Source organism: Capricornis sumatraensis, chromosome 14 (genome assembly GCF_032405125.1).
Source record: "Capricornis sumatraensis isolate serow.1 chromosome 14, serow.2, whole genome shotgun sequence".
Classification (NCBI taxonomy): Eukaryota; Metazoa; Chordata; class Mammalia; order Artiodactyla; family Bovidae; genus Capricornis; species Capricornis sumatraensis.
In genome coordinates this window covers 83,091,498-83,104,620 of record NC_091082.1, presented here as the reverse complement: position 1 = coordinate 83,104,620, position 13,123 = coordinate 83,091,498, and the positions used below count along the sequence as shown (strand labels likewise).

Sequence of the window (13,123 nt, the reverse complement as noted above, 5' to 3'; positions counted from 1 at the left end):
CTAACCAGTGTTTTGCCCACAGCGAGGATACACCACTTTTCCTTCCTGACAAGCTGTTCGAAATGTACGATATGGTGTCACTGGATGATATCCACGTTTACATATAAATTCAATATGATCCTGTGTTTTAGAGTAAAGTTTTTTTGAAGTTGTCCATTTTAACTGTATGTTATGTTTTTTCATCATTTCTTCTGAAATTTCACAGGTCTCTGAAGATAAAAATATAAACATAAAACATTATATAGTGAACACATATTTTCCACAGAATTTCAAGCTTTCAAGTAGAATCTTCTATTCTAGTCCAAAAATTCCTTCTCAAACCTTTTCCAAACCAACTCACTGAAAATCTATTATGCAGGTTTCATCATTTTAAACGTTAGAATGAGGTACTATATTTAATGTAATTATTACTCTTGTTGCTATTGTTCCTGACCAGAGAATTTTCAGACTTTATGTCTACACATAGCAATATTTGGTAATCAAGCATGCAACAGAATGGTTTGTTAGTCCATGAAAGCTCTATTATAAACAGCTAAGCCTCATGCCCAGTACAAAGATTTCCCCAGGATCCACGAGCAGACTGAGGCATTTGCCCAAGCACTTTGGTGGCTCAGCCCACTCTCCATTCTCACCCACATTGTTTCTGTTTCCCTGAAGCTCGTAGTAGGCCTGGCACTGATACCCCACAATTGACCGCAGAGGATATACAGGTGTGAGGAGTGAGGTAATGCCTCCATTGTCTATTGTTGGAGAAGGCCCACATTTTCCTGGAGAGTCTAAAATCTGTGTTGTTTGATTTATTGAAAAACCACCACCCCCTACAGTTTAAAATAAAGGAAAAAAATGTAGCCTACTATGTAATATCAAGAGTTGTGACTTCTGATGACAGAAATGATTTATTGAAGAAAATCCAATCACTTAACAGGAAAGGCACATTTTTAAGTTTTACTTTTATCCCACTTGAAACCAAACATCACACATTCACAAATATGTCTTCTGTGCAGGGTTCTGGTATTAAAATACATTTTCTTAGTGAATGTATGCTAGGCAGATGGATACTGAAGAGAAATAACATTTCTTTTGTCCTTAGGTACAACATACTGCAGTGTCTTAAATCTCTAGTCATTTTTGTTGATTTTCAAATTGTTACAAAAAAAACTGTTACAGATTTGAATAATGGACTTCCTTTCTTGGACAAGTTGAGATGCTTATTACATCTGTGAAGTATTCCTTCTGCTAATTAAATATCCTGACATACTATAAAAACCAACACAGAAAATTTTAAAAGATGTAGAGAATATGTCAATCTGATTAGGGACCTTGAGATTCAAGAAATTACATTGCGGACAGTGGCTTGGGTTTTAATTTGCTTTCTGTGTATCTTGGTCAAGCCACTGAGACAACAACCCAGAAATGGTAACAAGTTCAAGCAAAAAAAAAAAGAAAAGTTCTCAAGAAATACTTCATCTTTTTCATCAGAGGCCCAGAAAGTGGTATGTGTATGCTTGCTAAGTCACTTGTCGTATCCAACTCTGTGCGACCCTATGGACTGTAATCCGCCAGGCTCCTCTGTCCGTGGGATTCTCCAGGCAAGAATACTGGAGTGGGTTGCCACCCCCTCCTCCAGGGATCAGTCCTACATCTCCTGCAGCTCCTACACTGTAGGCAGATTCTTTACTGCTGAGACATTGGAGGAGCCCAGAAACGAAGAAAGCTAGCAAGACAAAGAATTTTTATAATACTGACTTACTCTAGAAATACACCATAATGGAAACCTGAGACTAACTCTTTCCCTGCCTTGATCAGCAGGGGCCAAGCGAGGAGCCCAGACTTCCACTCACATGGCTGGGAAGCAAGATACCTCTGCCCTTTCTCCTTGAGTCAGTGGAGGCCAGGTGGGAACCCTGGACTTGCACCCTGCATGGCAGTAATGGAGGCCTGATAAATGAAAGATTCCAATAAAATCTAGGGCCTCAAAAATCATGATACCCCAAAAGTCTAGGATACAGATCATTCATAATACCAAGGACCTGGAAAGCCTCAAAAGAAAAAAAAAAAATCCATAGAAGACAACAGTGAGATGACACAGATATTGAAATAATTGGTAAATGGTTTTTCTTAATGGAATTGAATTTATAGAACTAAAAAAATAGACTGATATAATTTTAAAAACACATTGGATAGGCTCAATAATACACTGCAGAGGACAGAAGGATAAATAAGCTTAACTGCAGACTAACTTTGAATATAGACTGAAAAAAAATGGACAGAGTCTCAGGCAATCAAAGGAAGACAGTAAAAGATTGGAGACCCCGACGGTGAAAAGAAAGGGGATTGAGATGAAAAAATAACTATAATGACTGAATATTTCCCAAATAGGGCACAAAGCACAAGTCTACATATTAAAACATCTGAAGAATTTCAAACAGTATAAACCCAAACAGTATAAATTAATGTCAAGGTACATCATAACTAAATTGCTGGAAACCAAAGGAAAAAAAAAATCTCAAAAGCAGCTAGATAGATATTATGCAATACTTATACAAAAAAAAGGATCCAGGCATCAGTAGAGTTCTCATCCACGACAATAGAGCCAGGAAAAAGTGACCTCATTTTTCCAATCCTGGAAGAAAAGAATCGTCAACCCCAAATTCTATGTCCAGTGATACCATCCTATAGGATTAAAGGGAGAAAGAAAGACATTCCCAGACAAAGGAAAACAGAGTTTGTCACCAGCAGACCTACTTAAAGAATTGCTAAGGGAATTCTTAAGATAGAAAGGAAAATAGAAAAGGGATTGATACTTTAGGAAGGAACGAAAAATAATAGAATTGATTTTAAAAATTCAGGGGTAAATATAATGAGACTGTCTTTTCCCTAATGATTTTATTAGATCATGGTCATGCAAAATTATGTCATTTGATATAGTGCTTAGTATATGTTGAGGGAATATTTAAGGAATTTATGTTAAAAATGTGGGGAGGGTAAATAAATCTAAATGGAAATAAGGTTTCCACATTTCACCTGAGGTGATAAAATATCAGCAACAGTAGGGACTGATAAACTACCTATGTTTACCTTAATACCTAGAGCAACTATTAAGAAAGCCCTGCAGAGAAAGCATATACTCGAAAGCAATGCAGATGTATCACAGTTAAATTATTTTATAGTGTTCAAAACTCCACAGTGGAGAAAAGGAAAAGGAGATGAGAAACAGAGAAAACACACACAAAACAAATAGTAAAATGGCAGACACTGGCCCTAAGAGTAGTTACTTTAAATATAAATGGTCTAAATACTTCAGTTTAAAGACAGAGTGGCAGCTAAACACAAAAACTGTATGCTAAGCTGTATGCTGTTTTAAACATGAAAACATATTCAGGAGAATTTGCCAAAAATTCACACCAGGCAAGAATTAACTTGATAAACTAGAAGACTCTTGAGAGTCCCTTGGGCAGCAAGGAGATTAAACCAGTCAATCTCAAAGAAAATCAACCCTGAATACTCACTGGAAGGACTGATGCTGAAGCTAAAGCTTCCATACTTTGGCCACCTGATGTGAAGAGCCAACTCATTGGAAAAGACTGTAATGCTGGGAAAGATTGAGGACAGGAGGAGAAGGGAGGCGACAGAAGATAAGATGGTTGGATAACATCACCGACTCAATGGAGATGAGTGAGCAAACTCTGGGAGATAGTGAAGGACAGGGAATCCTGGTGTGCTGCAGTCCGTGGGGTCGCAAAGAATTGGACATAACTTACAATTTCGTGTTTAGATTCCCTTCCTTTCTGAACTGTAAACTCTGAAGTGTCCTAAGGCCAAGTTTCAGACATTTTCTTTTTATGTGTACACTAATTCCCTGAATGAGTTCAACTCATTCATACCTTTAAATATCACCCATATGTGAAGATGCCCAAAAGAGGCCACATTCTGTTATCAAGTCCCAGTTGCCTATTCCATGGCTCAAAGTGAAATTCCTTGGGCTGTCAAATGTACTTATGGTATCTTTAACACATTTATTCTTCAAGAAATAACTGTCTTAATATTTAAGACAGGAAATGTTCCATGATTCCAACCGTTCAAATCTGGTCAACTATTTCATAAAATATATATGTGAGATTATTTATTCATCCTACAAAAGAACTGGATGTTAAGCACCATCATTTTCTTTTAATCAAAAAATTATTCCCTAAGAACTTCTTCAATATCTATTTACATCAACATATATTATTCCTAATAGTTTCTCTTAAATCAAGGAGTGGGTAGACAAGGTACTCTACCTTTGCACTGAGGTGCTTTTGTCCAAGTTCCATTTAAACATGTCACATCTACATCCCCCAAAATGTCATAAGTTCCAATGCATTCATAACGTACTCTCTCACCATTTTGATACCTAGGCCTCTCACTTTGTATAACTGCATTTTTCACTCTGGGTGGATTCACACAGGAAACATCTGAAAAAAAAGTATTTCTAATATAATGATCCTTATGAACAATAAGGCAATGAGTTAATGTCAAATATATTCCATGGTTACTTAAATTCAATAGGTAATCTTTCATGAAAGACTGCTAAATTCAATGTTTACATATAAGATTAAAGAAAAGGAGATAAAGCAATATTTTTCAGTGCAAATTAAGCTTTTTTACCTTAAATCTCTGCCCCAGCCTTCACTAGCAGGTTAATACATGATTTCAGGCCAGTGAAAATGAGAACTTTTCTGGACAACTCTTTCTGAGTTTAGTAAAATCAGTGTTAAATAAATTCACAATGAATTTATAAACCATAAGAAAGTCATAATAATAAGATCATATGGATTTGATTTAAATCATCAGGATTTGGTTTACAGTCATTCTGTTTATTAACTGTAACTTAAGACACCTAGAAAAATAAACACAGTAGATACTTCTTTAGAAACTTGATCAAGAATTAGCACACTTTGAAGAATAGCATTATCGAAGGAAGAATATTAATTAAAAGATCCAAACATATCTGGGAAACAAAACTATTCTTTGATGATATTTTTTGGAAAATGCTTAAGGACACCACAGTGAGTGATGGGTCATCCCTCAGTGAGATTCAGGGGATGTAAGGTACAAGAGGCTGTAGCCTTGACTCCTAAACTGAAATGTGCACAGAATCCCTTGGGATTCCTTAAAACAGTGTCGGAGTTGCAGCCCCAGAGGTTTTGATTCAACAGGTCTGAGTGAGCCTGTGACTCTGCTTGCATATCTTATAGTTTTCCAGAACATGCTGAGATTGCTGTGCCCGGGATGTGCTTTTAGAATTATTGGGCTACAACGCTAAACACTGAGAACACAATCCCATATCTTTTTATGTTGAAACATAACTTTTTTGACCTGTATGCGGGTCAAGGAGCAACAGTTAGAACTTGATATGGAACAATTGTCTGGTTCAAAATTGGGAAGGGTGTACGACAAGGCTGTATATCGTCACCCTGCTTGTTTAACTTCTATGCAGAGTACATCATGTGAAAAACTAGGCTGGCTGAATCACAAGTTGGAATCAAGATTTCTGGGAATAATATCAACAATCTCAGATATGCAGATGATACCACTCTAATGGCTGAGAGTGAAGAGGAACTAAAGAGTCTTGAGAGTGAAAGAGAAGAGTGAAAAAGATGGCTTGAAAGTCAATGTTCAAAAAACGAAGATTGTGGCATCCAGTCCCATCACTTCATGGCAAATAGAAGTGGAAAAAGTGGAAGCAGTGACTTATTTTATTTTCTTGGGCTCCAAAATCAATGTGGACGGTGAGTGCAGCCATGAATTTTACAGATGCTTGCTCCTTGGGAAGAAAGCTGTATCAAACCTAGACAGCGTATTAAAAAGTAGAGACATCACTGCCCACAGAGGGCAGTATAGTCAAAGCTATGTGTTTTTCCAGTAGTCATGTATGGATGGGTGCTGCTGCTGCTGTCACTTCAGTCGTGTCTGACTCTGTGACCCCATAGACAGCAGCCCACCAGGCTCCCCCGTCCCTGGGATTCTCCAGGCAAGAACACTGGAGTGGGTTGCCATTTCCTTCTCCAATGCATGAAAGTGAAAAGTGAAAGTGAAGTCGCTCAGTTGTGTCTGACTCTTCGCGACCCCATGGACTGCAGCCTACCAGGCTCCTCCATCCATCGGATTTTCCAGGCAAGAGTACTGGAGTGGTGTGCCATTGTAAAGAAGGCTAAGTGCTGAAGAATTGATGGTTTCAAGCTGTGGTGCTGTTGAGAGTCCCTTGGACTGCAAGGAGATCAAGCCAGTCAACTGTAAAGGAAATCAACCCTGAATATTCATTGGAAGGACTGATGCTGAAGCTGAACCTCTAATACTTTGACCACCTGATGCGAAGGGCCAACTCACTGGAAAAGACCCTGATGCTGGGAAAGATTGAAGGCAGGAGAAGGGGGTGACAGAGGATGAGATGGACTCAATGGACGTGATTCTGAGCAAACTCTGGGAGACAGTGAAGGACAGGGAAGCCTGGCGTGCTGTAGTCCATGGAGTCGCAAAGAGTCAGACACGACTTATTGACTGAACAACAATAAGAACAATGAATAATCTACGGCCATTTAATGATTATTATATTACTTAAGATGCTTTAATAATAAAATTAAAAAATTTTACCAAAGTACCTCTGCACACTGGCCTTCCTATCCATTTGCTCTTAACACACTGTATAGTGTTGGATCCATCCAGCTGATAATATGGTTGACATTTAAAAGCCACTTCTTCTCCTGACCTATATGATTTCTTCTTCTTGCCTGTGAGTACAGCACCATCAAAGCTGGGCAAGTTAAAACAATCTGTGCCTGAAAAAAAGGGAATATATATTAGTTTAGTCCATCTTTAAAAATACATAGTGACCAATGATTACATTCCAGAAAAAATAGATATGTACATATCAAACCAATGAATATTGTACAAATTTCTCTTATAACTTAAAACAAATGTCAGCCATCTTGACCTAGTCACATTGAGTGTCTCTATATTCATCAGAAGTACAACATGGGAATGGTGATATTCAAAGAGATAGGGCTCATGTGATGCTTGAGAGCATACTTCTCACACTTAAACTCTTTCTCCCATTGCAGGCCGCCTACATTATAAATGTGTTTCTGTTTCTTGTATCAAAATCTGTTACCTTGAATTACATCACATGTCTTAGAAAATTGTGTATTATAAAGAACCGATTGATAAATTAAGAGTACTTTGAGTAGTGGTAAGACTGATGAGCAGAGGTCAACTGTGATACAGTCATGTGGAACAAAGACCAGAAATCTGAGAATGTTTATCAGAGGATGTCCAAACTGCACCCAAGTTGATGTGAAAATGAGATAATTTAGCTCCTGTTTTCAAACTTTTGTTATTACTAGGATTGTTAATTCCCTACTAGAATTCAGAACTTTCACAAGATGCCTTGTAAAGTTCTAGAATTACTGCTTAGTTTCATATTTGTTCCATCTATGCTCTTTTTTTCTTTTTTTTCCATCTATGCTCTTAATTAAAGATATTTATCAGTATTAGAATAAAATGAAATATACTATACTTATGCATTTTGGTGTATGGGACCATTTCCCTCCTAAACATCTTATAGATGCAAATCCATAAATCCTAAATCCTTCATCACAGGTGTATGTGGCTTTTTCTCCATATTGATAACTGTCTTTCTTGTGACGTACAGCACCATTCTGAATTGAAGGTGGAAGTCCACAGGGAAGACCTAGGAATAAATGAAAGAAAGATTTTATGTTTCACTAACTCTGAAATTTAACTTATGTACTCTTGTCATATTTGATAGTTTAACTGAAAGTAATAAATGATTTTATAGGAGTTTACATGACATCACACAGAAGTGCACAAATGTGTCATAAAATCACCATGCTGATGTGTGTCCAGCTGTCCACATAAGGAAGAACTTGAAATCAAAAGTACCAATATATGAAAGAGACTATCTGTGCTCTCTAACCAATTATGGGTAATTAAAGAAAAGCACGCTGAGATTCCATCATCTTAGAAGGAGTGTTATATATTGTAAATTATTAGAAGAGACATTGTAGGAAGGACAGAGGACATTTTTTGGGAAAAAACTTGGTGGCAATGCAAACACTGCAACTTCTATGAATAGCTGAATTATGAATACATTTACTGATATGAATAGGAAGGTTTAATTTTGTTATAAATCCAGCACCAACACAAAAAATTGCCAGAATTAAAAGTGATTCTATATGGAACCAATGAAATTAAGAAAAAGAATGATTTGAACATGCAAAAATTAATTAAATGCATTAATATATAAATTACATATAAGTGCCATAATATATACAAAATTTGATATACTGAGTAAAGGAGTCTGTCTCATGACTTTGTTGCCAATTCATTAATTTAAAAAAGTGGAATTAATACACATTGAAGAATACCACAGTTGAAGGAAGAAGATGACCAAAAGATCCAAACAGAAGATCTGACAAAACAACAGGAAAATAAATGCATAATTTACAAAACTACTCTTTAATGATGTTTTGGGCAAATGCTTAAGGACACCACAGTGAGTGATGTGTATAATTCCTCAGTGAGATTGAGGGGATGTAAGGTACAAGAGGCTGTAGCCACGGCTCCTAGATTGAAATGTGCACAGAATCCCTTGGCAATCTTTAGGACAGTGTCAGGACTGCAGCCCCAGAGTTTTTCACTGAACAGTTTTTTATGTTTTCAATGCTCTCTGAAAACAATTTTTAAATGAACTGGCATTTAAATATACTGACATTACACTGAAAATTAAGAATATATTCTACATTTTGTGAAAAGAGATATGCCTGTTACCTAGATCTAATTTTGTTAAAACATTAACATGACAGCATTGTTAATGACTTTGAAATAGAGTCAACAAAATATATTTAAAATATAGGAGTTGATGAGGTTTGAATCTGCAAAATCATCACCCTATGTGAGATTATGAAAATAACCATTGTTCCCCAAAGTTTCTTCATATTACAAACAAGAATCCCCCAAACATGTTCGAGTCATACTCTAGCTTTTTTGTGACATATTTTCTATTGACATTTTCATGAGCATATTCACATGACTTCATAAACAATATTCAGTGGCCTTTCGCACTGTAGTACTCAGAATATAGAAAACAATTCATTTTATTTCCCCCTTAGGTGAGCATGTTAATTTTTTCATTAAGGTATTATTTATAGGTATCTGACCTTGCAGGTTATTTCTACCAGGAGATTCAATCAAAAATGTAAACAGCATGTTAGATTTTCTCGGTGGTACAGTCACACAAATATTCCAGTTGCACCATTTGAGGTTTAAAATCTGCCTCATTTGCAGTTTCCAAATGTGACTCAGAAAATAAGTGTATTACAGTGAAGCTGGTTAATGTGTTATTTAGTAAATATCAAAGTTCAATGTCTTACACTATCCCTAAATGTTTTCTGTTGGTAGTTTCATGGTAAGTTATTTTATTCATCACCTGACAAGTATGTCCGTAGCTTTATGTGGGACCAGGTATGAACTGGCTCCAGAAGTAATGTAAAATACTAATTTTCAATAAAACATCTCAAGATAGTAGGTGAAGTTCTTCCCGCCTGTTGAATCATCTGTATTTTCATGGGCTATGGAAAATGATCAATTTTTTAAAAATTGCAGTAGATCTTAATATGTACTGCACAGGTTATGGGGTGTTAAATGTGGCGATCGTGTTAAGGAAACCAGCTGCCAGTGCAGGAGGCGTGGGTTTGATCTCTGGATTGGGAAGATGCCTTGAAGAAAGGCATGGCAACCCACTCCAGTATTCCTACCTCGAGAATCCCATGGACCGAGAAGCCTGGTGGGCTACAGTCCACGGAGTCGCAAAGAGTCGGACACAACTGAAGTGACCGATCACGCACAGTGTAATGATTTGACTTATATATATAATGATATGTTTACAACAGTAAGTTTAGTGAATATCCATCATTTCATTATTTGATATCATTACTGTATAATTATTATGTTCTTCTGTTTGTGTTATAGTCCTTGATTTTTGTGTTCCTTACAGTCTCATGTTCGTTTTGCATTTAAGGCATGCTGTGTTTGCATTTAAAGAAGCAGTCACTTCCTCTAGTCTTTACAGATTTGCCTTGGGGAGAGAAGTTCACTCTGTCACTGATAGGATTTTGAGGCTTTTCCAGACCTCTTTTTTTTTTTTTTTTTTTTAATTTATTTATTTATTTTTTTATTAAATTTTAAAATCTTTAATTCTTACATGTGTTCCCAAACATGAAACCCCCTCCCACCTCCCTCCCCATAACATCTCTGTGGGTGATCCCCATGCACCAGCCCCAATCATGCTGTATCCTGCGTCAGACATAGACTGGCGATTCAATTCTTACATGATAGTATACATGATAGAATGCCATTCTCCCAAATCATCCCGCCCTCTCCCTCTCTCTCTGAGTCCAAAAGTCCGTTATACACAGCTGTGTCTTTTTTCCTGTCTTGCATACAGGGTCGTCATTGCCATCTTTCTAAATTCCATATATATGTGTTAGTATACTGTATTGGTGTTTTTCTTTCTGGCTTACTTCACTCTGTATAATCGGCTCCAGTTTCATCCATCTTATCAGAACTGATTCAAATGAATTCTTTTTAACGGCTGAGTAATACTCCATCGTGTATATGTACCAAAGCTTCCTTATCCATTCATCTGCTGATGGACATCTAGGTTGTTTCCATGTCCTGGCTATTATAAACAGTGCTGCGATGAACATTGGGGTACATGTGTCTCTTTCAATTCTGGTTTCCTCGGTGTGTATGCCCAGCAGTGGGATTGCTGGGTCATAAGGTAGTTCTATTTGCAATTTTTTAAGGAATCTCCACACTGTTCTCCATAGTGGCTGTACTAGTTTGCATTCCCACCAACAGTGTAGGAGGGTTCCCTTTTCTCCACACCCTCTCCAGCATTTGTTGCTTGCAGATTTTTGGATCGCAGCCATTCTGACTGGTGTGAAGTGGTACCTCATTGTGGTTTTGATTTGCATTTCTCTGATAATGAGTGATGTTGAGCATCTTTTCATGTGTTTGTTAGCCATCCGTATGTCTTCTTTGGAGAAAGGATACACCTGGCCACATATCTCAGTTCCTCTTGGGAGAGAATTTTGAAGCTCATATGCTTCTTTCAACCCAGCAAAGCCAGTCTCTGTGCTGACAGCTTCCTGGCTGCTTCCCTGGGGCAATGCTGAATACTGAGTTTGTGTGCTTTCTCACAGTCCCATGGGGTCAGACTAGCTTCTGGATGTCTCACAGATCAAAGGCTTGGAACACCACTGTGAGGACCTACACAGGGAGCTGGCCCTGGGGCAGGGGGACGTGGATGTGTTGAGGTGCCCATGGGTGAGCAGGACCCACAAGCAAGGTGTCTGCAAGGCCTAGAGGGTGGGCTTCTTGGTAGTGTCTCCAACATGGTCAGTGGGATCCATGTCCCTCAATGAGTTCTAGCTCTGGATGCTGTACAGCTGGCCTCTACGCACCCCTCAGCCATGCAGATGACCCCAGTGTCCTGGATAAGAGGAGAGAGAAGTGCGCCTTCTCATCAGTGTTGGAAGCTGAGGAAGCCACCCTTGGTCAGATGCTCTTATTCCCCTACAGGTAAAATCCTATGCTGAGCGGTCTCTCTCGGCACTAAGCTGTGCCACTTTAGGGGAGGGCGACACACAAAAGGTGAGGCTGTTCCTCTAAGCTTCTGTGAGGTGCCAGGTCTTGCGTATCTGCTGTAATCTCTCTGCTAGACGCCTTGCCTCCCACAAAGACGCTCTCATTCATGCGTGACTGTTTGTATCAGGAGAGACAGTAAAACTCCTATTCTGCCATCTTTCTAACCTCACTCTGTTATTACAGGGTTCTTCTCTGTGGTTCTTTTCATTTTCTTGACTAATGTCCATCAATAGGCACATTTATTTTGTTATACACATATCTAGGAATTGGTACACTCACACATGCTTGGTAAACAATAAAATTAAATAGGTCCTTTGACAGAACAAGAGGCTGATCTAAACATTTTTATCAGTGGATAATACAGCTGAGTCTTAGAAACTTATGAAGATACGGGGGTCTGAGCCCAGTTTACTCACCGACGCGGACGCATATTGGAGGAGGGTACCAGCCCTTCTCTGTGCAAGTCATTGTGTTCTGATTATTGTGAAGACTATAGCCATCATGGCAGCGGACTCTTACAGTTTTACCTTGTAAATACTTTTCTTGGGAATTTGTGTAATATCCATTTTCCAAATAATTGAAAGTACATTGTCCTAAGGATCATAAAATCAATAGAATAGAAAAATAACATATATTTGGTAAAAGAGCACAGTAAAAATTAACTTTATAGTATTTACCTGACAATGCATTAGTATTCTAAAATATCATATAACTTAATAAAAATGAAAGTTGCTACCACATTTGTTAAAAAGGAAAAAAAAAAAGAATACTCCATGTCATTTATCTTTAGTTTTTGTAATTAAAATGAGTATAAATGATGCAGATATTCTTGTAAGGTCTCTATAATTCTCCTGTGACTTCCAAGAAGAGCTCCTCATGAGAGGAAGACCTATTTGGATCTTTTTACTCGCAGAACTTGTTCCTCAGCCTTCCTGTTGTATACAAGACCTAATTGTACTCACTCACTAGTGAGTACTAGTGTCTCTTCACACTTTGAAAGATTTATACACATAAAATTAAAGAGGTTTACTTACTGAGGCAGGGCACTTCTGGGGACCATCCTTTCAGGGTGCAAGTCATGTAATCCCAGGGACTTTGTGAAGGAGTCACAAAAAACCGATTACAGCGATAGGAAAACTGTTGACCAACACTTGCTGGAAAGTATCCTTTAAATGCATAATATAACCTTCCATGTTTTATTACTGGAAAATCACAAGGTTTCACTTGAAATGAAAAAAAAAGTATAAATAATATTTTATCTTAATAATCAAATTAAAATGGTTTCATCTATTAATTATATTCTCTTACTAGCATAATTACACTCATTGCACTAGGGATTCTAGGACAAGAAAATTTATAAAAACTTCAGATGACTAATATGTGTAAGGAGATCCATGCAGCTGCTATTCCAGGG

The 13,123-nt window shown here is 37.7% G+C and overlaps 1 protein-coding gene across 1 annotated transcript; it reads right to left on the bottom strand.

Annotated features, from left to right (window-relative positions):
• LOC138090309 (complement factor H-related protein 1-like) lies at positions 1 to 12,177 on the bottom strand. The gene is made up of 4 exons (XM_068985793.1): positions 12,126 to 12,177; positions 4,281 to 4,454; positions 594 to 776; positions 1 to 209 (listed from the first exon to the last, which is right to left on the bottom strand). Exons 1-4 carry the CDS (start codon positions 12,175 to 12,177, stop codon positions 1 to 3), a joined length of 618 nt encoding a protein of 205 aa, XP_068841894.1.
• Positions 12,178 to 13,123: the final 946 nt, after the last annotated feature.